The sequence below is a fragment of the Carcharodon carcharias genome, chromosome 16 (assembly GCF_017639515.1).
Source record: "Carcharodon carcharias isolate sCarCar2 chromosome 16, sCarCar2.pri, whole genome shotgun sequence".
Classification (NCBI taxonomy): Eukaryota; Metazoa; Chordata; class Chondrichthyes; order Lamniformes; family Lamnidae; genus Carcharodon; species Carcharodon carcharias.
This window is the reverse complement of record NC_054482.1, coordinates 53,603,729-53,627,644: the sequence shown is the minus strand read 5'-3', so window position 1 is coordinate 53,627,644 and position 23,916 is coordinate 53,603,729. Positions and strand designations below refer to the sequence as shown.

Genomic DNA, 23,916 nt, shown 5'->3' with positions numbered 1-23,916 from the left:
TACTGGAGGTGTTAATTGTATTCACATGGTGGACATTAATTGGGGATTGAACTCTCCTCATATAGATGTTGTTGAAAAAAAGAGACATGCTATTGAAGCTTTTCATCTTGCACTCATCAGGCTGATCTGAAGAATGCAAAAGCTTCACCAGCGCCTCTCCTTTTTCAGCAACTACCGACCAACCATTCATATAGGCATAGGAGCAGAGTGAAAGAGAGGTTGTTGGGTTGAAGGCACATGATGTGCAATATATGTCTCTGTAAATAAAAGCTTATAAGCCAATAAAGACTAAGCTCCAATGTTTTATCCTTCATCATCTGGTTATCTGAGTTCTAACATAGAACCATAGAAAAGTTACGGCACAGAATGAGACCATTCAGCCCATTGTGTCTGCACCAGTCAAAAACAGAGAAGAAAAGAAATTAACCGCTCATTTTAAATCCCACTTTCCAGAACCTGGCCAATAGCCTTGCAGATTACAGCACTTCAGGTACAGATCCAAGTACCTTCTAAGTGAGTTGAGTGTTTCAGCCTCAACCATCATTTTAGGCAGTAAATTCCAGATGCCCACTGCCCTCTGCGTGAAAAAGTTTTTCCTCATGTTCCTTCTAATCCTTCTGCCAATCACCTTAAATCTATGTACCCTGGTAATTAACCCCTCAGCTAGGGGAAACACGTCTTTCCTGTCTACCCTATCCAGGCCCTTCAATTTTGTACACCTCAATTAGGTCATCCCTCAGCCTCCTCTGTTCTAAGGAAAACAACCCTAGCCTATCCAATCTTTCCTCATAGCTGCAATTTTCAAGCCCTGGCAGCATTCTTGTAAATCTCCACTGTACTGTCTCCAGAGCAATTATATCCTTCCTGTATTGTGCTGACCAGAACTGTACACAAAATTCCAGCCCTAGCCTGACCAGTGTTTTATACAGTTCCAGTTTACATTCCTGCTTTTGTATTTAATATGTCATCCAATAAAGGAAAGCATTCCATATGCTTTCACATGGTGGACATCAGGCACTCTCAGGCTGCTTGTCTGGTGTCTTGTCTGGATGAACCAAAATGTCTCCCAATTAAACATTCAGCAGACTCAAACCATCGTCTTTAGCCTGCCTTAGTACACCTGCTGCTGAAATCCTCACCTGTGCTTTTGATATCTTCAGACTCAACCAGCCCTCTCATCTTCAACTTTCCATATGCTTGAGTGCATCCAAAACCCTGTTGATGGTATCCTAGCTCACATCTTGCCCTCTTCATCCATCATTCTTGTGCTCACAGGCCCACACTGACACTTGGGGGAGAATTTATAGCTCGTAAGGCGGGTGCGCATCCGACCCCACCCAACGTAAAATGACGTGTGATATTTCAGTTGGTGGCTGTGCACTAGAGTCGGCAGTGCACCCGCCGACAATTAAAAGGCCTATTAAGGCCATTAAAAAGGTAATTGAAACAAATTTTTCGCTGCCAGTCCAACCTTACTGTTGGCAGGCAGGTGAAAAGGCCAAGCAGCCTTTGCATTTTTTAGGAAACACCATCCATGGGCGGCATGAGGTTTCCAACAGCAAATAAAAATAAAATAAAAATGTATAAATTTCATTTATAACATGTCCCTGCTCATGTGACTCTGTCACATGAGCAGGGACATGTTATAAATGAAATTTATACATTTTTATTTTATTTTTATTGTGACTCTGTCACATGAGGGGACTTGTTTTATAACATTTTGAAAACCTTTATTTTTGATGTTTTAAACTGTTCATCTCCCTGTGGCAGCTCTGTGCTTCAGGGAGCTTTTCCAGCACGTACCCACACACATGCCCAAACGTGTGCTCTCGCCCTCCCACTGCCACCCCCACCCCCCACCCCCCCACCCCCACCACAGCAAACACAGGCAGCACTGAGCGCTGCTGCTCACGTTTCATGCTGGGTGGACCTTAATTGGCCTGCCAGCATGAAATCACGGTCCGGCCCAATCGCAGGCGGCGGTCGGCTTCCCGTCTACCCCCACCGAGCCTGCCCGACGAGGGAAAAATCCTCCCCCTTGGTTCCCAATGCCGTGATTTTAAAACGCTCATCCTCGTGTTCAAATTCTGCCTCTCTCCTCCCTATCTCTGTAACATCCTCCAGCTCTACAACCCTTTGAAAACTCTGGCCTCTTGTGCATATCCCACTTCCTTCACTCCACCACTGTCAGATGTACCTTCACAATCAAGGCCCAAAGCTCTGCAATTCCCTTTGTAAACCTTTCTGCCTCTGTCTCCTTCTTTAAGACACTTCTGAAAACTTACTTCTTTGATCAAGCTTTTAATCGCCTGTCTTCGTATCGACTTCTTCAGCTTGCTGTCGATTTCTGCCTGATTATACTCCTGTGAAGCATCTTGGGATGTTTTATTATATTAAAGGTGTCTTGTGATCACTCTGTTGTGATAACCTCCATGATCAGACAGGTCAATAACACTGACTGTACAAGCTCACATGAATAATGACAGACTGATAGAATTACCACTTGAGCGACAAATTTTGGAAGAGGAGAGAATATTGAGGGAGCAGAAAATGGAATTAATTGAACTACAAAGCAAACAGGTTCAACACATGTACAAACAGTAGAGCTAAAAGCACATGTTTAATAGGTGGGTATCCATTTACCGAATTAGGCAGTAGAAGACATTCTCTGAATGACAACTGTTTTATTGTTAAACTACAGTTCAGTACAAATACCAGTTGCCTCTCTTCCCTCCTGGATCCTTCTCGTGTCTAGAAGCAAAAACCCCATACTAGGGAAAAACCCGGCTCTTAAGTACAGGCTTCAATGAGCAATGCTCTCGGTTCATTCTGAAGCTTGTCCTGGCTTATTCTTCAAGGAACCTGCATTTCTAACATTGTCAGCACATATACTTTGTTATATAATTGTTTTTTCTTTAAATAGTGAGATTCTGAAGCCAATGAGGATTATCTATTAGGTTCCACTGTCTGATCTCATTAGTTAGGTTACACTTTTGGCTTAGTGACAAACATGGACATCACAGGAAGAGCACTCAACAGAAGTGGTTATAAAGCACTATTCAAATAGTTGTACATGTAATTTAAAAGATTAAAAAAAAAATCTTTTAGCTAATTTATGATAAACCCATGTAATCTCTTCTGTGCCCCTCAGGAACTGATTCCTTCTCACTTTGAAGCAGAAAAGTGTAATAAATATTAGCTGTGGAAACAGGTAACAGTACAGAGAAAGATATACTCACTGCGTTGCCTTTCCTGAATTTGGAGTCGGTGGGGGTCCTACAAGGGGGAAAAATATGGAGTGTTAATATTCCTGAGTAAAGGCATTATTCCTTGCCTTCCATTTGTGGTAAAGTGCTGTTTACCTTCAGGTTCCTAGTGTCTCATGCTTTGATTTATACCCAAGAATAGAAAATTAAAATTTGACAGAAAGGGATGATGTTTACCTGTGACAGATGTTTGGTGAAAAAGCATTTCACTGCCCAATGATGAATAGGTAAATATATTACATGGTGTGAAACTGAGTCACAAAGAGACAAGAACGTTCCAGGTTCTGTTGAAGAGTCATACGGACTCAAAAGGTTAACTGTGTTCCTCTCCGCAGATGCTGCCAGACCTGCTGAGTTTTTCCAGGTATTTTTATTTTTTGTTCCAGGTTTAATTGCTGGCCTGTGTTGAGGTAACAGATCCGAGTTCAGTAGCAGAGTTGTTAAAAATAGTTCAGAACACAGGCTAGGGAGGACAGAAGACAAAAATCAGACAGACTTCCTGCTGACCAGCAGTAAATCCTGCTAGAATGTGCATGGATATTGGGCATAAATCAGGTCAGGCTTGATGGTGCTGCCACTTCATTGTGAGTTTGAACAGTCTGCTGATGTTTGCTGTCTGTGCTCCCATATAAATAATGATAAGGTGCAGACATAAGGTGTCACCCATGGAAATTGATCCCAGCATAAGTCAATACCTTTGGAAAGGAGGGGGTAAATGGAGAAATGTAAGAATAAGTAATTAGAAATATAAAAGAAAGCCACCTAATAGTCTCACTGAGCTGAGCTGAGCTGCTAAAGGAACATTAGGCTTTTGTTGTGCAACTCCCTGTATGGTTGTCTTTTTTTATAATGTTTTGTTGAAAAGCAAGCAGGGTTTGTAATTGTGTTGAATGGGCGAATCCTGCACCACATGTAGATTTATAGGACAGGACTTAGGTGAGCTGGGGTGTTCAAAGGATATCAGTTTGAGGTGATTGGGATCAGCAGTTTTATTCTAATCAAAGGCTGATTTGAGGCTGTTACAATGATACGATGAAAACACAGGGATCAGGTCCTAGAACCAGTACTCTTTATGGTGGCATTCAGATAATATCATTTTTAGCCATATTTTCTTCTTCCTTCACTTGGCCTGTACCTGTACCTGTACTTGAAGCATGTCCTGATCTTAAGGATGCTGCCAATGTTCCCATAGCATTCTGTCAGGAAACACTATCCATGGGTGAGTCTGCCCTGTGATTTTCCCTACTGCTTCCTTGGAGATATAACTGCCACGATTTGTCATCTCCCTATTTGAAGTGACTCAAACCTGAAATATCAAGCCTGGTGCCCTGGCTGAGATGCGCTAATGCTCAATGCCATCAGTCGATTTCCAACATCTTATTTTAATGTTACATGCAAAGCTACAATGTGGTAGTGTTTCACAATATAAATGGTACTCTTTTTTTTCAATCCAAAACCAATGTCATTTGTGTGCTGGTCATTTTATAGGTAGGTGGGGGTGGGAGAGAGGAGATTGTAAAAGGAGCGATGTTTATTGTTGGAGAATGGACTACTTTCCATTTTGAACACCCAGTGACCACTGATAACTTTTAATTGCACACAACAGTCATTCTGTAATATTTATTAATGAATTGATTCTACTCAAACTCAAAGCCAGGAGATGGACAACAACTTATATAAGATAGCACCTTTAACAAAATAAAAGATCCCACAGCCCTGCACGGGAGTATTATAAAACAGAAAAAGCCATATAAGGAGATATTACGTCAGAGGACCAAAAGGCTTTGTCAAAGAGGTAGGTTTTAAGGAGTGTCTTAAAAGACAAAAGATAGGTGGAGAGATTTAGGGAGGTAATTCCAGAGCTTAGGACATAGGCAGTTGAAGGCACAGCCACCAGTGGTGGAGCGATTAAAATCAGGGATGCTCAAGGAGGTCAGAATTAGTTCAGTGTACATTTCTCAGCGGATTATAGGACAGAAGGCGATTGCAGAGATAGGGAGAGAGGAGGCCATGGAGGGATTTGAAAGCAAAGATGAAAATTTTTAAATCAAGATGTTGCTTGACCAGGAGCCAATGTACATCAGTGAACGTAACATTGATAGGTAAACTGGACTTGGTGTGAATATGGGTACAGGCAGCAAGGTTTTGGATTACAGCTTAAGTTTACAGAGGGTAGAATGTGAGAGACCAGCCAGGAGTGTGTTACAATAGTCAAGTCTAGAGGTAACGAAGGTTTGAATGAGGGTTTAAGCAAGATATGAACTGAAATAGGGGTGAAGTTGAGCCATGTTACAGAAGTGGAAATAGGCGGTATGAGTGAGGGGACAAATATGTGGTCAGAAGCTCATCTCTGTTGTATGTTGATTGGACTGGCTGAGGAATGATTGCGGAGACAGTGGTATGCCTAACCAATAACTGGTTTATTAGATATAACTGAACTATAGACACATATACAAGACGAGGTATTAAAGCTAGCAACGTTCTCCCTCTTGACTCTTTGTCATGTGTCTCTTACATTTTTTAAAAATTCATTTACAGGATGTGGACTTCACTGGCTGGGCCAGCATTTATTGCCCATCCCTAGTTGCCCTTGAGAAGGTGGTCGTGAGCGGCCTTCTTGAGCTGCTGCAGTCCATGTGGTGTAGGTACACCCACAGTGCTGTTAGGAAAGGAGTTCCAGGATTTTGACCCAGCAACAGTGAAGGAACGGCGATATATTTCCAAGTCAGGATGGTGAGTGACTTGGAGGGGAACTTCCAAGTGGTGGTGTTCCCATCCATCTGCTGCCCTTGTCCTTCCAGGTGGTAGTGGTCGTGGGTTTGGAAGGAGCTGTCTAAGGAGCCTTGGTGAATTCCTGCAGTGCGTCATATGCATGGTACCCACTGCTGCTACTGTGTGCCGATGGTGGAGGGAGTGAATGTTTGTGGATGCGGTGCCAATCATGTGGACTTCTTTGTCCTGGGTGGTGTCCAGCTTCTTCAATGTTGTAGGAGCTGCACTCATCCAAGCAAGTGGGGAGTATTCCATCACACTCCTGACTTATGCCTTGTAGATGGTGGACAGCCTTTGGGAAGTCAGGAGGTGAATTACTTGTCGCACGACTCCTAGCTTCTGACCTGCAATGTAGCCACAGTATTTAAATGGCTGGTCCAGTTCAGTTTCTGGTCAATGGGAACCCCCAGGATGTTGATAGTGGGGGATTCAGTGATGGTAATGCCATTGAACATCAAGAGGCGATGGTTGGATTCTCTCTTGTTGGAGATGGTCATTGCCTGACACTTGTGTGGTGCCAATGTTACTTGTCACTTGTCAGCCCAAGCCTGGATATTGTCCAGATCTTGCTGCATTTGGACATGGACTGCTTCAGTATCTGATGAGTTGCGAATGGTGCTGAACATTGTACAATCATCAGCAAACTTCCCCACTTCTGACCTTATGATGGAAGGAAGGTCATTGATGAAGCTGCTGAAGATGATTGGGCCTAGGACACTACCCTGAGGAACTCCTGCAGTGATGTCCTGGAACTGAGATGACTGACTTCCAACAACCACAACCATCTTCCTTTGTGCTAGGTATGACTCCAACCAGCGGAGAGTTTTCCCACTGATTCCCATTGACTCCAGTTTTGCTAGGGTTTCTTGATGCCACTCTCGGTCAAATGTGGCCTTGATGTCAAGGGCAGTCACTCTCACCTCACCTCGGGAGTTCAGCTCTTTTGTCCATGTTTGAACTAAGGCCGCAATGAGGTCAGGAGCTGACTGGCCCTGGCAGAACCCAAACTGGGCATCGGTAAGCAAGTTATTTCTAAGCAAGTGCCGCTTGATAGCACTGTTGATGACTCCTTCCATTACTTTACTGATGATCAGTAGTAGACTGATGGGGCTGTAATTGGCTGGGTTGGATTTGTCCTGCTTTTTGTGTACAGGACATACCTGGGCAATTTTCCACATAGTCGGGTAGATGCTGGTGTTGTAACTGTACTGGAACAGCTTGGCCAGGGGTGCAGTAAGTTCTGGAGTACAAGTCTTCAGTAGTATTGCCGGAATGTTGTCAGGGCCCATAGCCATCAGTGCCTTCAGCTGTTTCTTGATATCATGTGGAGTGAATCGAATTGGCTGAAGACTGGCATCTGTGATGCTGGGGACCTCCGGAGGAGGCTGAAATGGATCATCCACTCGGCACTTCTGGCTGAAGATAGTTGCGAATGCTTCAGCCTTATCTTTTGCACTACTGTGCTGGCCTCCTCCATCAATGAGGATGGGGATATTTATGGAGTCACCTCCTCCAGTGAGTTGTTTAATTGTCCACCACCATTCACAACTGGATGTGACAGACTGCAGAGCTTAGATCTGATCTGTTGGTTGTGGGATCGCTTAGCTCTGTCTATCACTTGCTGCTTATGCTGTTTGGCACACAACTAGTCCTGTTTTATAGCTTCACCAGGGAGGGTACAGGCTCAACATGTTCCCTCTAGGGTGATAGGAAGGAGTAACAAGCCCCATAGAACCATGGATGACCAGGGATCTTCAGGATATGATGAGAAGGAAAAGAGAAGCTTTTAGCAGGTACAATGGGAGGCAAATCAGCAGAGGCAATAGTGGAGTACAGAAAGTGCAGGATGGAGCTTAAGAAAGCAATTAGGATAGCAAAGAGGGGATATGAGAAAGCTCTGGCTGGGAAAAGTAGGGAAAATCCCAAGATATTCTATAAGTATATCAATAGGAAGAGGATAACCAACAAAAGAGTAGGGCCTGTTAGGGACCAAGGGGGCAATCTACGGGTGGAGCCAGAGGACATTGGTGGAGTGTTGAAAAAATACTTCACATCCGCCTTCACCCAAGAGAATGAAGATGAAGGTATGGAACTTGGGGAGAGGGACTGCGAGGTTCTTGAGCAAATTGATATAGGGAGTGACAAGGTATTGGAGGTGTTGGCAGGCTTAAAAGTGGACAAATTTCCAGGTCCAGATGATTTGTGTCCCAGACTGCTGAGGGAGACAAGGGAGGAGATTGCAGGGGTTCTGACCCAAATTTTTAATTCCTCTCTGGCCACGGGGGAGGTGCCAGAGGACTGGAGAACAGCAAATGTGGTTCCACTATTTAAGAGGTGCTGTAGAGTTAAGCCAGGGAACTACAGACCAGTGAGTCTCATGTCAGTGGTAGGGAAACTATTGGAGAAAATTATGAAGGAGAGAATCTATCTCCACTTGGAGAGGCAAGGTTTGATCAGGGATAGTCAACATGGCTTTATCAGAGGGAAGTCATGCCTCACAAATTTGATTGAATTTTTTGAGGAGGTGACCAGGTGTTTAGATGAGGGTGGTGCAGTTTATAGTTTATATGGATTTCAGCAAAGCCTTTGACAAGGTCCCACAAGGGAGACTTATAAAGAAGGCAACTGCACATGGGATACAGGGTAAGTTGATAAGGCAGATTCAAAATAGGCTTGGTTAAAGGAGACAGATGGTGATGACAGAAGGCTGCTTTAGTGTCTGGAAGCCAGCGTTCAGTGGTGTACCACAGGGATCTGTGCTCAGTCCCCTATTATTCATCATTTATATAAATGACATAGATGACTATGTGGGGTGTAGGATTAGTAAGTTTGTGGATGACACAAAGAGTGGCCGGATGGTTAATAGTGAGGTTGAGTGTCTTGGGTTACAGGAAGATATAGACGGGATGGTCAAATGGGCAGATAAGTGGCTGATGGAATTTAACCCTGAAAAGTGTGAGGTGTTACACTTTGGAAGGAGTAATTTGACAAGGAAGAATTCAATGAACGGCATAACACTAGGAAGTTCTGAGGAACAAAGGGACCTTGGCATGTGTGTCCATAGATCTCTGAAGGCAGAGGGGCATGTTAGTGGGGTGGTGAAAATGGCATTTGGGACACTTGCCTTTATCAGTCGAGGCACAGATTACAAAAGTAGGGAGGTCATGTTGGAGTTGTATAGAACCTTGGTGAGGCCACAGCTGGAGTACTGTGTGCAGTTCTGGTCGCCACATTATAGGAAGGATGTGATTGCACTGGAAAAGGTACAGAGGAGATTCACCAGGATGTTGCCTGGGATGAAACATTTAATTTATGAAGAGAGGTTGGATAGACTTGGGTTGTTTTCGTTGGAGCAGAGAAGACTGAGGGGCGACCTGATCGAGGTGTACAAGATTATGAAGGGCATGGACAGGGTGGATAGGGAGCAACTGTTCCCTTTAGTTGAATGGTCAGTCACGAGGGATACAAATTCAAGGTGAGGGGCAGGAGGTTTAGGGGGGATGTGAGGAAAAACTTTTTTACCCAGAGGGTGGTGACGTTCTGGAATGCACTGCCTGGGAGGGTGGTGGAGGTGGGTTGCTTCACATCCTTTAAGAAGTACCTGGATGAGAACTTGGCATGTACATAACATTCAAGGCTATGGGCCAAGTGTTGGTAAATGGGATTAGGTAGGTAGGTCAGGTGTTTCTCACATGTCGGTGCAGACTCGATTGGCCAAAGCGCCTCTTCTGCACTCTGTGATTCTGTGACATTTCATTTTTAGGTATGCCTGGTGCTGCTCCTGGCATGCTCTCCTGCACTCTTCGTCGAAGCAGGGTTGATCCCCTGGCTTGATGGTAATGGTAGAGTAGGGGATATACCAGGCCATGAGGTTACAGGCTGTGCTCAAGTACAATCCTGCTGCTGCTGATGGCCCACAGCGACTCTGGATTTCCAGTCTTGAGTTGATAGATCTGTTCGAAATCTGTCCCATTTAGCATGGCGGTAGTGTCACACAACACAATGGAAGGTATCTTTAATGTGAAGGTAGGACTTTGTCTCCACAACAGGCTGTGTGATGGTCACTCCTACCGATACTGTCATGGACAGATGCATCAACAGCAGGCAGGTTGGTGAGGATGAGGTTAAGTATGTTTTTCCCTCTTGTTGGTTCCCTCACCACCTACCACAGACCTAGTCTAGCAGTTATGTCCTTTAGGACTCGGCTTGCTCTGTCAGTAGTGGTGCTACTGAGCCACTCTTGATGCTGGACAATGAAGTCTCCCACCCAGAGAATATTCTGCACCCTTGCCACCCTCAGTGCTTCTCAACATGGAGGAGGACTGATTCATTAGCTGAGGGAGGGCAGTACGTGCTAATCAGCAGGAGGTTTCCTTGCCCATGTTTGACCTGATGCCATGAGACTCCATGGCGTCCAGAATTGATGTTGAGGACTCCCAGGGCATCTCCCTCCTGACTGTATACCATGTGTTCACCATCTCTGCCAGTGGGACAGGAAATATCCAGGGATGGTGATGGTGGAATCTGGGAAATTATCTGTAAGGCATGATTCTGTGATGATGCCTATGTCAGGCTGTTGACTAAGCTTCCAATTTTTGCACTAGCTAAAGTCCTCCTAGTGATGAGGACAGGGCTTCATTTGCTATTGTCGTTTCCAATGCCTATGTCGATGCCAGGTGGTCTGTTCGGTTTCATTCCTTTTTTGTGTCTTTGTAGCAATTTGTTACAACTGAGTGGCTTGCTAGGCCATTTCAGAGTCAACCACATTGCTGTGGGTCTGGAGTCACATGTAGGCCAGATCAGGTAAGGAAACAGATTTCCTTCCTTAAAGGGCGTTAGTGAACCAGATAGGTTTTTACAACAATTGACAATGGCTTTCAATTCCAGATTTTTATTGAATTCAAATTCCACCATCTGCCGTGGCAGGATTCGAACCCGGGTCCCCAGAGCATTACTCTGAGTCTCTGGGTGAATAATTTAGTGACAATACCACTCTGCCATTGCCTCCCCTGTGGGAGGTCTATTTACACAGTCCCCCACATTAACCCTTACAATCATAATATTACAATCTCAGGGTCAAATATGGCACAAAGTTACAAACAGCCTGGTTTAGTCTCAGACAGTTGTTAGGATGAGGGATGGAACAGAGCTCAGGAACGGAGTTTGGATCAGGGACTGAAAGCAATGGTTTCAGTCTTCCCAATGCTTAACCAGGGGAAACTTCTGCACATACAGTACTGGGTGTCGGATAAGCAGTCTGATAATTAAGGAATAATGGAGAACTGAGGTGGTGGGCAGGTAGAAGTGGGGAGAGGAACAATTGTCTATGATTTTCATGCCCTTATCATGGAAAGTGTCAAATCCCCAATTGCCTCTTCCAACAGGGTGGCACATGTGATTGGAAATTTAGTAACTGATGGACTGCAGACATGTCCCCGCATTGCACTATGCTACAGTGATGCCTGTACCTTGATCAGATCAAAGTGAGGAACTTTCAATGGAGAGGTGCATTAGGGTCCCATTTCCTTCTTTTCTTTCTTTCCAGCTTAGGTTTCAAAAAGAAAGAAAAAAATTCAAAGATTTCTGTTCTTCTCTCTTGAAAATATCTCAGCCAAGTGTGCATTCTTCACATGTAAAGTGGCACAGAGAACGTTGGCAGACTATTCAACTACTTAACATGACAGTCAAATCCAATCCTGTCCTCACCCAGCACACACTTTCCTGTATGAATCATAGTACAGTAATCAGGAATGACAATTCTGTCAGTTGGTTTTCTCCCTTTTCTAACGCAGTAAAATTGAGATCTCCAGTATCTTGCCAAATCAGCTAACTCAACACCGACCGAAGGTTAAAATGAGGAGCTGACTGGCCTGAATGGTTCAGTCTCATATTGATTGATCGAGCCATTAGGGAGCAGTTAGCTTAACTGCTTTAAGTATTGTGGTAACCAAAGTAAAATGTAGTCACTGCTGCAATAAGAAAGAACTACAAGTTTACTCATTGCATTACTATCAATAAACTATAGGAGAAAAAACACATTTAAATGCTCTTTAATTTCTTTGAGAATTTACTTTCATGATACTGTAAATTCATCACCTCAACTGATTCCACATTGAAACCATCTATACTTCATCTTTGCTCAAATTACCTACATAATTGTCGTCCAAGGCCTTACATTTTCCCTCCTGTAGAGTCGGGACATTTCCTGACTCCACAAACCTGACCCACAAGACAGTGTACAGGAAATTAGGATTTTCGACTTTGGAGGGTGTGGAGTTCTCTGGGAGTTGGGCCAAGCGACCCTGGAACGAGTGCAGAGGCTGCCAAGTACAGAGGTGGGCTGGGCAGAAGGCCTGCTTTGTTGCACTGGCACTTTGTCAAAGATTTTTTTTTAAATGTTAAAAATGTTAAAACAGAAAATGGCCCTCCAACCCTCATCATCTCCAACACTCACTCCCCATGCCCCATCCAAGCCAACCCATGTCACCTGATGCCCTCTGGCCCCTCATATCCTCTATGCCAACCTAATGCCCTTCACCCATCCCCATGGCCCTTTATAGCCCCTATGCCAACTTCATGCCCCTGCCCACCACCCTTTACCCTTACACCTATCATGCCAACTCACCCAGTATACACCATGGGCAGATCTCAGGAGCCATGCTGAGTTTAAATTAAATAAAGTTCTAAATGTCTATTGTAGACTTTATTTTTTTTTAAAAAAAACACTCATTCATAAAAACATTCACTATATTTAAATTCCTTCAACTACATAATCCCTTTTAAGAACAGCCATTGCATTCAAGTGCTTAATCCCTTATGAATTCATAGGCCAATTTCAAAAAGTCTATAACCACTTGGAGATGTCAATCAAACTGTGAAAAAGAGGGCACCCCACTGTGATAGTGGAAGTTTATGAAATCAGTCACACAGCGCAAATTCAGTAAAGGTAGCCCTCAGGCTTATGTCAACAGACAGAGAAAAAGCTAGCAATGATTTTTTTTTAACACTCCACACAGTTGTTTCAAAAGCTTAAAGGTCACGGGTTTTAAATGCTTTGACAGTTGCTTTTGGCACTCTTGACATTTACTTTGGACATTTTTGACAGTTCCTCTTGACAGTTCCTCTTGACAGCTCTCTTGACAGTTCTCTTGACAGCTCTCTTGATTGTTCCAATGGGCAGAATATTACACTTGTCAGGTGGGCGTGTGCCCAGCCTAAACAAATGTAAAATGACACATGATATTTCAGTTGGTGAGTGCACGTGGTAGTTGGCAGCATGCCCGTTGACAATTAAGAGGCCTATTAAGGCCATTCTAGTCATTATTAAAAGAATTTTTTCGCTGCCTGGCCAACCTTATGATTGGTGGGCAGGTGAATTGGCCAGGTGGCCTTTGACTCTTTTGCGAAACCTTATCCACGGGTAGGATGAGGTTTCGATTAGTGATTTAAAAAAAAATTTCAAATAAATTTATATTATGTCCCTGCTCATGTGACAGTGTCACATGTTTTTCATATTTTTAAATTCTTTATTTTTATTTTAAAAATCTTCACTCCCTGAAGCAGCTCTGTATCACAAGGAACTTTTACTGTGTGCGCTGGCGCACATGCACGAACTTCCATGCTCACCCTCCTCCCACCCCCACCCCGGCAGCGCTGAGTGCTGCTGCATGCAATTAACAGCCAGCCAGCGTGAAATTGAAGTCGGGCCAATTGTGGCCAGTGGTCCATTTCGCGTCCACTCCCGTTTGCCCCCACGTGATAACCTGAAAATCCTGGCCAATGAGTTTATGCACTTTTTACACACATTCATGTCTAATTTTAACCCCAAAGGATATTTTACCTCTCTCAAAGAGCAGCTTACCTCTCCCAAAAGGCAGCTGACCTCCCCAAAGGTGTCTCAGCACCATGTCCACAGGGATACACTACCTCTCCAACAGGGAACCCCGCCTCTCTAAAGGACTTCGCAAAGACTTGTTCCTATCAGGACTAATCTGCACATATCATGATTCCCCACTCCTGGCTAATGAAGATCAGATATGACTTCAGGCAGCTGCTGTTTTACATGGGCAGCCTACACCACAAAACGCACATGTGCAAATCCTGACCTGATGCCATTCCTGCAACCGTGAAAATTGTAAGTGCTGTGTTCAGGAACAGGACTTGCATATTTTGGCCTATTCCGCCATTTTTGCAATGATGGAAAGCCTTTCTACCATCATGAAAACACAGTGAACATGCCAGAACTATTTTGCATAGCTGGAACTTTTTGAAATCCTAATGACAGTATCCAAGAATCAGTATATTAGTGCCACTTTTACTTTGGTCATCTGCCTTTCATAGCTCACTGCGAAATAAGGGGGCTGGATTTTTAGCAGGTGCTCTGATGGGAGTGGAGATGGGTGGGTGTGGAATTGCACGCCTCTAGTTTTGAGAGACCACCTGACATCCTTAACTGGACAGCAAACCTAATTAATCTGGCCATTAATTGGCTAATTCTGTGGAAATCACATTGAGTGACTATTTTCTACACTACTTCTGATCTCCATTTCAGCTTAACAGCAGGAATCAGAAGCCGCAGAAAAATCTTGTCCAAACAGTCTGACCCTTCCGCCTCAAATGGCCTGAATTGTCTGAGAGCCTATGAACTGTAGTTGTTTTTACATCTTGGCTTCTAATTGTGCACAGTTGGTTTTTGACGTAATACAATTTTTCCCATAGTTAAAATTCAGTCCACTGATATGTGGGGTCGAAAATTGTATGGGTGCAGGAGATACTGTTAACCATTTACAAAATGCTTGCAATGGGTTTAAGGAAAATTAGCTCCACAACTGACAGCAAATTGGGGATGATGGCGCTTCAAAGTCTTGAATATCACTTTGAGTGTTGCCTTCTTGTGACATCCTAGCACCAATATAAAACTGCCTTTAGAGTTGGAGCTGCCTGCTACATTTCCTCAAAAACTATGTAACATTTCAATGTAGATCTTACCAAATTTGACAAAAAGCACACCCGTGGTTGAAACAGATTTTTGTCCATTTGTAGCTACACACTGGAAATAACCCGTGTCTGTGGTATCAAGGTTTCGTATTCGGAGACGAGAGCCATAGCTAGTCAGTCGGTAGGATATTCTCCGTGGTTCCTGGACAACTGGTGCATCATTCTTCAGCCAGCGTATGGTAGGGGCCGGATTGCCAGACACTTTACAGTATAGCTCTGCAGTTTGGCCAAGCGAGGTTGTGATATTATTCATTGGCTCATCTAGGATTAGATAATAATCTGAAAAAGAGTTTTACAAAAATATCTTTACTTGCAGGTCAGCAAAACAGTTCAATGAACATGGAAGAAAAGTAAAATACATTCATCAACAAGAAAAATCAAGCACTGTTGAGATTGATCAGTGGGTAACTCCTTCAGAAAGTTTGGTAGTGAGCCACACAGACCACAAATGTTTAGGCTGCATTCACTATCTCTGTATTGAACTGGTTGATTGAGTGTCAGTTAACTAGAGAGGACAGTAAAAAATACCAGTCAGATCTCCCACCCTTTCACAGCTTGATTCAGTGGTAGCATTTTCACTTCTGATTCTGTTGAGGTTTCAAGCCCCACTCCAGGATTTGAATGCATAATCTAGGCTGACATTTCAAGGCATTATTGAGGGAGTGCTGCATTGTCGGAGTTGCTGGTTTTTGTCTGATACATGTAACTGAGGTTGTTCCGATGACAATATTCAAAGAGGAGCAGGGAAATCTCCTGTTGTGCTGGGCAATATTAATCCCTCTTTGAAAATAGTTTAAGTGTTGATTTATCTGATTGCTGTTTGTGGGACCTTGCTGTTTTCATTTGGTCATCACATTTCCTAATGTAACAACAATGATTACTTCAAAAGTAATTCTTCAGCTGCATTGGCTCCTCCTGAAAAATATACTTGTGTAGATGTCAGCTGAGGAAAGGATTAGGCTGGGTTATGATAGTATTTATTAAATGGTATTAAAGATAGCATACGTGATGCCTCTGTGGTCAAACAGGCTGAATAAATTGAATTTCTTAGCTCATGAAGAATGGGCACCCAGATAAGGTAATCAAAATTGTCTGGAGCTCCTGAAATGGTCCGCATAATAAGTTAGCACCTTTAATGAAGAGGGAAACAAGAAGAAAACTAGGCAGAAAAAAATTAACTTCTTTTTTATATAAAAAGGGCAACTAACTTGACACAAATGCAATCTTGATATCCAGAGAAAGAAATTTCCTGGCTGTGAAACATTTGACTCCTGTTTTAACATGCCCTCGTTTACAAAATTTCTCTTCTCAGACATCTTAACCTGAGCTGCTAAGTTGTAATGTTGTAAAACACCCAGCAAAGAAAGGAAAATCTTCAAATCTGTTTAAAGTCTTTTTTCCCTCTATTTATCACAAAACATGTTTGACTGCCAATCTCTCTAAAACCATCATTTCTTAAATGTTGCAGCTTGTACATCTCTTGCCAATTTTAACTGCTAATTAATTTGTAAATTCCAAACACTTTGTTACCTACTTTCAAGATGAGACATACCGCTGGTAGTTCGGCATGGGAGCTACCGCGTTCCATATTCCACTGGCAAATCCAACAAAGTCATTCTACAGTAATGAATCATCAGGGCCACCTGAAGGTACAGCACACGCACGGGGATTGGCAGGCTTGTGGGAGTAAATTAAAATTTCAAAACGCCCTAAACATGAGTCTTACAAATAATAGACTGTCTGAGTTTTAATAGCACTGATTGTGTATTAATAAAACTAAGTATTCAGTGAGGCATATAACCACCCACCATTCTCTTGAAGTTAAATATTATGTCCTACTTATATTGCAGAGCTGCTTCCAGAACAACTAAGAAAAACAGTTGCTTTTAATTTCTAGTCTATAGCTTTATTTCTCTCCACCATGCTCTCCCAAGTTGTTGGGAAAGTAGGAACAGATCACCGAGCGAAACACCATTGGCCCATTTGGCCAGGCTAAGCCACCAATGGCAGAAATATAGAAACATAGGGGACAATTTTCTCCCCGTTGGACAGGCTGGGTGTGAGTGGGCACACGTCATACGCACCTGGAAGTGCTGAGTGCTCCTTGTGCAGGCGAGGGGAGGAGGGGGAGTCGGGACCTGTGCTCTTTTGCGCATGCGTGCGAAAGAGTGCAGAAATCTCCCTGGGGCACAGAGCTGCTGCAGGGAGATTAGTTTCATTATGAAGAATTGAAATAAAGAAAAAAAAATTATTCAGACATGTGCCTCATGTGTCACATGAGCTGGGACATGTCAATGAATTTTAATAAAAATTTTTATTCAATTTATAAAACCTTCATGAAACCTCATCCCACCCGTGGATGAGGTCTCATGATAAATGCGAAGGCTGCCTGGGTTTTTCGCCTGCCCAATAACCTTAAGGTTGGACGGGCAGCCCAGACAACCAGCTTAATTAGATTATTAACAGCCTTAATAGTTCTTTGACAGTTCGGTGGGCATGCAGCCAACTCCGGTGGGTGCCTGCTGAACTGAAGGTTGGAATGACGCACGGTGACGTTGGGATGGATGTCATTTTACGCATCGGTGAGCCCCCACCCCCCACCACCCCCCACCACACCCCCCACCCCCCCACCACATCCCCCACCCCATTCCCCGCACACTGACCAGAAGACTGAGGACATAGAAAATAGGAGCAGGAATAGGTCATTTGGCCCTTCGAGCCTGCTCCACCAATCAATTGATCATGGCTGATCCTCTATCTCAACGCCATACTCCTGGTCTCTCCCCATATCCCTTGACAATTTTGGAGTCCAAAAATCTATCTATTTCTTTCTTAAATATATTCAGTGACTTGGCCTCCACAACCTTCTGTGGTAGAGAATTCACAGGTTCACCACCTCTAAATGAAGAAGTTTCTCCTCATTTCAGCCCTAAATGGTCTAACCTCTGACTGAAGAGGTTTCCCCTTATCCCAGTCCTAAATGGCCTACCCCATATCCTGAGACTGTGACCCCTTGTTCTAGAATCTACAGCCAGAGGAAACATCATCCCTGTGTCCAGTCTGTCCATCCCTGTCAGAATTTTATACATTTCAATGAGATCTCCTCTCATTCTTCTAAACTCCAGCGAATACAGGCCTAGTCAGCCCAATCTCTCCTCATATGACAATCCTGTCATCCCAGGAATCAGTCTGGTGAACCTTCGCTGCACTCCTTCTATAGCAAGTAAATCTTTTCTTAGGTAAGGAGACCAAAACTGCACACAATATGAAAGGTCACCAACAACTAAGTTAATGCCCTATTGTGCATGTTACTGTACTTAGATGGGTCTTAGCACCTCTAGAAATAGCAAAACCACCACCAAGCTCTGAAGAAGGCATATGGATTTGAAATGTTAACTCTGCTTATCTCTCCACAGATGCTGCCAGACCTGTTGAGTTTTTCACGCATTTCCTGTTTTTATATCACCAACATCTAAACAGTAGTGATTCCAAGTAACTGTAATATAATCAACACCAAATCCTGGCCAATATTTATCCCTCAACCAGCATCACTAGACTACAAATTACCTGGATATTTATCCTGTTGCTCTCTGTGAAACTTACCCTGTTTTTCAAACTCTGCCATAGGATCTTTTATGCCTACCTGAGAAGGCTGTCAAGGCTTTGGTTTAGCGTATCATCTGAAATATCTCCAACTGTGCAGCACTCCCACAATACTGCACTGAAGTGTCTGCCTGGATTGTGCGTTCAAGTTTCTGGAGTGGAATATCTGAACTCATGACCTTCTGACTCAGTGATGAGAGGACTATCACTGAGCCACGGCTAGATGATAAATCTGAAAATATTGTACAAGATGCACTTAGGTAATCCTTTTTGATCCCTTGCTATTCAGCTCTCGTCTCATAGAGCCACATGTTTTTTTCTCAATATCTTCCAGTTCGTCCCTGATTACAAAGAATAGAACTCAAAAGCTCTATAACCACAGCTGCCATCTTGTTCCAATATTAGAGAGTTGATTTGCCAACATATGGAACATTCAGTAATTTATGATATTAAGGCATCAAAATGACAGACAGATCCTGCCATCTGAGACAGAGATTCTTTATACTGTACAACTGTAAGTTTAATTAAAACCAATTGGAAATTCTGTTCCCCACCACGTACCAACCCCTCGACCCTGTTACTTTCTGTTAAGAATTAACCCCAGAACAACCATTCTTTGTTTTATTACTCAAAGAAATCCTTTACACTCTCCATAGCAACTTTATGCAGAACATAAGCTAATTTCTCAGATTGGTTTATGTTGGCTAGCGTGTGCCTGAGCCTCCTCACTTTAAACTTATCTCAGACTCAGCAGGGACTCTAGGCTCTTGCAGTTAAATAATTAAAAAAAAATACTTCATAGATCTTAGACATCCCAGGAAATTCTATTTCCTCCTGTCACACTTTTTTCTCCAGCTATTTGCTCTCATGGAAACAGGGTCATTCAGAAATAGAGCTCCATATGTGTCACTTATATACCTCGCCTAAGCAGCCGTCGTTTCTGTCTGTGTCTGGCAGTAAATGCCGGTAGACTATTGAATGATAGAGAATATCACAGAGAAAAATAAATTGCATTTATTTAGTGTCTTTCACAATCTCCGAGCGTTTCAAGCAGCTTTAAAGCTAAAAACATGCTGTTGAAGTGTAGGAAAGGTAGCAGCCAATTTTGTGTATAGGAAGGACTGCAATGAAATAAATGGCCAGATATTCCAGTCTGAGTTTTCAATCTCTGGAAGGTGTAGACTAGAAGCAGGGGCGGCCGCAATTCCCCGTGACTGGCTGGCCTGCCTGTTAGCTGCATGTTCCTACCTCTAGGCCATTTTGGAACATTTTGGTTTGGGGACATTGACAGCTGAACCCCTTCCCTCCCTGCCCCCTGCAAGCAGCAGGCCAGCACTCCAGCATCGTTTGAAACCACAACCCCCACACCCCTTCCATTCCTTGAATGTCTCAGCTGACACTCTGAGAAAGCCATAGCTCGGGCTACAGGTCACCTGAGCAGTAGTGATTCCAAGTAACTGTAATATAACCAATACCAAAATCCTGGCCAATATTTATCCCTCAACCAGCATCACTACACAACAGATTACCTGGATATTTATCCTGTTGCTCTCTGTGAAACCTTCCTTGTTTTCCAACGCTGTCATATGATCCAAATTAACAGTCTGGCTACTGTGGCCAGTATAAATTTCATTTTCAATCTTTTTGAGCTGCTCCCTCTCTCTCTTACCTCCATCAGAAGCTCGCACTTCTGCCAGTGAGACTGCTGAACTCTCATTGTCAGAAAGCTTCCTATTGGCCTTCCGGCCTCGAGAGCTGTCCACTATGTTTAATTGTAAGCTGAGTGCGCTCCCAAGCCACTAATTGGCCTGCTCATTAAAAATTGCATTGGGCCTCAGGGGCCAACATGATGCGGGGTCAGGGACTGGAAATGATCTGGCATGGGATCCCAGTCCCAGAATTAAAATTTAGCCCACATCTTGTCCTCAAGCAACATCTACAACTCAGTTTTGAGCAGGCATCATCATATATTGATCCAAAGCAGTAAGAAGAAAGAGTTGCATTTATATAGCGCCTTTTATGACCCCAGCATATCTCAAGGCACTTTACAGCCAATGAAACACTTTTGAAGTGTAGCCATTGTTGGAATGTAGCAAACATGGCAGCTAATTTGTACCCAGCTCAGTACCTCACTCTGGCTCTTTGTTCTCAAACTTTATGCATGTAAGAACATCATGAATGAGGCAAATATCCAGCAACATTTGCCTTTTCAGTTTGGTCCTTCAAGTGATATTTCAGGGGTAGAATTTTTCACCGATGTCACCATGTGTCATTTCACACTCGAGCGTGTCGGGCGCATGCCTGCCCGCTGAGGTGGAAATTCTGCCCCATGACTAATGGTATGGTATAGTTCCCCTGAACCTTCAATACCGGAGGTCTGTGACCATTCTTTGAGGATGAGCAATTGACTGTTCCTAGGTTATGTTACCTTGATAAGTCCGGGACCTGAGCCACCAGAAGGAGCTTCTCCAATTCAGTGAGTAGAGCAGCATTTCCCAAGCTGTGGGTCACAACTGCTTTTGGTGTTTCAGAAACAGCGGATGGGGTTGCAAGCTCTCTCTCCTCCAAGATTGCACCCCTCACCAGTACCAAGGCCCAGATGGTAGCCGGTCTTGCCCTTGCCCTGCTTGTTTCTCTGTCTCTCTCCGAGGTGGGGCAATAGGCAATGATTACCCAATGAGTGGGTGGGGAGGCTTCATAAATATCTCGTGTTGGCTGTAAACCCTGAATGTCCCATGTTTGTACCGAGTGGGGCAGCAGCTGCTGGCCTCTCCCGAGGATAGGTCCGGGTTATAAAATGGGTATATATTCTCTGGAGTTTAGAAGAATGAGAGGTGATTTCATTGAAACCTACAGAATCTGAAGGGGCTGAGAGGGCAGACACTAAAGATTGTTTCCATTGGTCGGGTGGTCAAAACCACAGGGGCGCAGTCTCAGGTTAAAGAGCTATCATTTAGGACTGAGATGAGGAGAAATTTCTTCACTCAAAAGGTTGTGAATCTTTGGAATTCTCTACCCCAGAGGGTTATGGATGATCCATCATTGAATACATTTAAGACTGGCACAGAAGTATTTTGGGGGTCTTGGGGAATTTAGGGATATGGGGAATGGACTGAAAAATGGAGTTGAAGCCCATGATTAGCCATGATCGTACTGAATGGTGGAACAGGCTCGATGGGCCATGTGGTCTATTTCATATGTTCTTGTGTTCTTATGCAGCAGGACACATACACAGCCACCGTCTTTGTAGGGGGCAATCTGCAACAGGCATCATGCATGGCCATGCAGGGCCAGGATGAGAGGGGCTTCACTGAGCCTTCTGTCAGTGGGGAATATGGAGCGCTTGGCTGAAACCTACATAAATACATGAAATAATAATATTTTTCAAACTACTTTAAAGCACAGATTTTCATAGTTACGTACCATTTGCTGATCTATAACATATGAATTTTAATAATTATATACTAAATATTACAATGTTGCTTTATTTCCATTTTGACTTTATTGCCATCTGTGGTCAGTGTTAAAATGGGCAAACATTGGAAAATAGTTTGGGAAGCACTTGGGTTTAGTGTGAAAGTCACAATCAATGAGCAGTACTTTGGATTCAAGGGGCTGAACCTTCTGGTCGGTGTGTGGGGGCGAGCCTGGCAGGCAAAATGACGCACAATGACATTGGGCTTGCATCTTGATGTCACCGCGCGTCATCTCAATATTTTGTTCGGCGGGCGTGCACCGGAGGTGGCTGCACGCCTGCCAAAATGTCAACGTCTTCCCCCCGCCCGCACAGGCAGTGCTGAGCGCTACTGGCCATGCGTTACGCTGGGCGGGCCTTAATTGGCCCGCCCACGTAAAATGGCGGTGTGCAGCCGATAGAGAGTGGCGATCAGCTCCGCCCCTGCCTCCGCTCGCCGTAAGAAAAATTCTCCCTAAGGCTTCTAAATTTCCATCATTGTTTTCCTTTGCTTTGAAGCGGTTAAATAGTTTGTGGTTGGTCTGTTATAAATTATTACACTTAAACAAAATCAATTATTGGATAACTATTTTTGAAAATATAGATTTTTTAAAACTATCTTTTCAAGTGATTTAAGAAAATAAGGCCCACTTCTTGGTGCTTTGCCATGCAAATACTGACCAGTGTTTAACTGAGCTACGTAGAACAATAAGGCCACAGCTTTGATTCCCAATCTGTGCTGAGATACTCAGTCTCAACTGGAGCAGGAGTTTTGGTGCCGTAACAGCCTCAGAACCTCTAATCCGGAGGGTGGAAAAATCAGTCACTATCCAATGTCCCCATTGAAAAATGTCTGTTGACTTTGGGTGAGAGCAGGCTGAAGAGCAGAGGCTTGGATGTGATGTCTTCCATGGTCAAACAGCTGGTCTCACACATGAGGAATGGGCAGTTAGGTGAATATTGGAGAGCTGTTGGAAACCTTAGCATAGTCAGCACCTTCAGGACAGTAGAAAAAGGAGGTCAGGCAGGTAGAAGGAATGTTTTATGTTAACCATTTAAAATAGAATAGGCAGAGCCCAATAAAAGATATCTTCATGAACACTCTGATTGATGTACAGCATAATATCAGTCAATCACTCCTGTTCAGTGTGTTGTTAGTGATCGAAAGGTTCACCAGTGCCATTGTGTTAAGGTTGCCTGAGCTAATATAGGACCCTTCAAATGTTATATCTACACTATTTTTAATTTTCCAGTGTAGGCCTGGCATCCAACCCCGATTATTTGAAGAAGAAAAGTCTGGTCCATGAGTGTTCAAGGAATTATTTGCTGATTTGAAGCCATTCATCCCCAGGAACCCGATAATACTTGCTGTGTACTGTGTACAGACTTTCCCATGATTAGGAGATTCTGGATCAGCTCCCAGACTAGTCTAAAGTTCCAGCTCCTACTAAAATGAACAGACCAACTTTGAGCTGCAGCCAATGCTTCCCCATAACCATGTCACAGGAATGCTTGTGGGGAGGGCAAAGAGGATCTGAGAGAGCTGGTCTCCCGAGCCTGCAAAATCAATGTTATTTCAAAGGAGAGGGTAGGACCATCTTACAAGGCTTGTTTCTGGTGGGCGGAACTCCAAAAATTAATTCTTACCTGTAATTTTATACTGCTGACGTTTCAAGTCCGTATTACCCTTCATCAGAACTAAGACACATAGAAATGAGATGAAATATAAGCTAGTAGAGGGGGCTGGGTGGGACAGGTAGAGCTCGATAGGGGGCCAGTGATAGGCGGAGGCCAAGAAGAGATTGCCAAAGATGTCATAGACAA

General features: G+C 43.7%; 1 protein-coding gene across 3 annotated transcripts in view; it reads right to left on the bottom strand.

The window, feature by feature from the left end:
* The window catches only part of ror1 (receptor tyrosine kinase-like orphan receptor 1), a 358,323-nt gene that overhangs the window by 71,760 nt on the left and 262,647 nt on the right, over positions 1 to 23,916 (bottom strand). For 2 of the 3 annotated variants that reach the window (XM_041208398.1, XM_041208401.1), the window contains exons 3-4: positions 15,027 to 15,314; positions 3,240 to 3,276 (exon numbers count right to left, since the gene is read on the bottom strand). In XM_041208398.1, the coding sequence (XP_041064332.1) occupies positions 3,240 to 3,276; positions 15,027 to 15,314 (325 nt within the window). Of the gene's footprint in view, positions 1 to 3,239; positions 3,277 to 15,026; positions 15,315 to 16,569; positions 16,639 to 23,916 lie in introns of those variants that run through there. The other variant, XM_041208399.1, reaches the window with a different exon arrangement.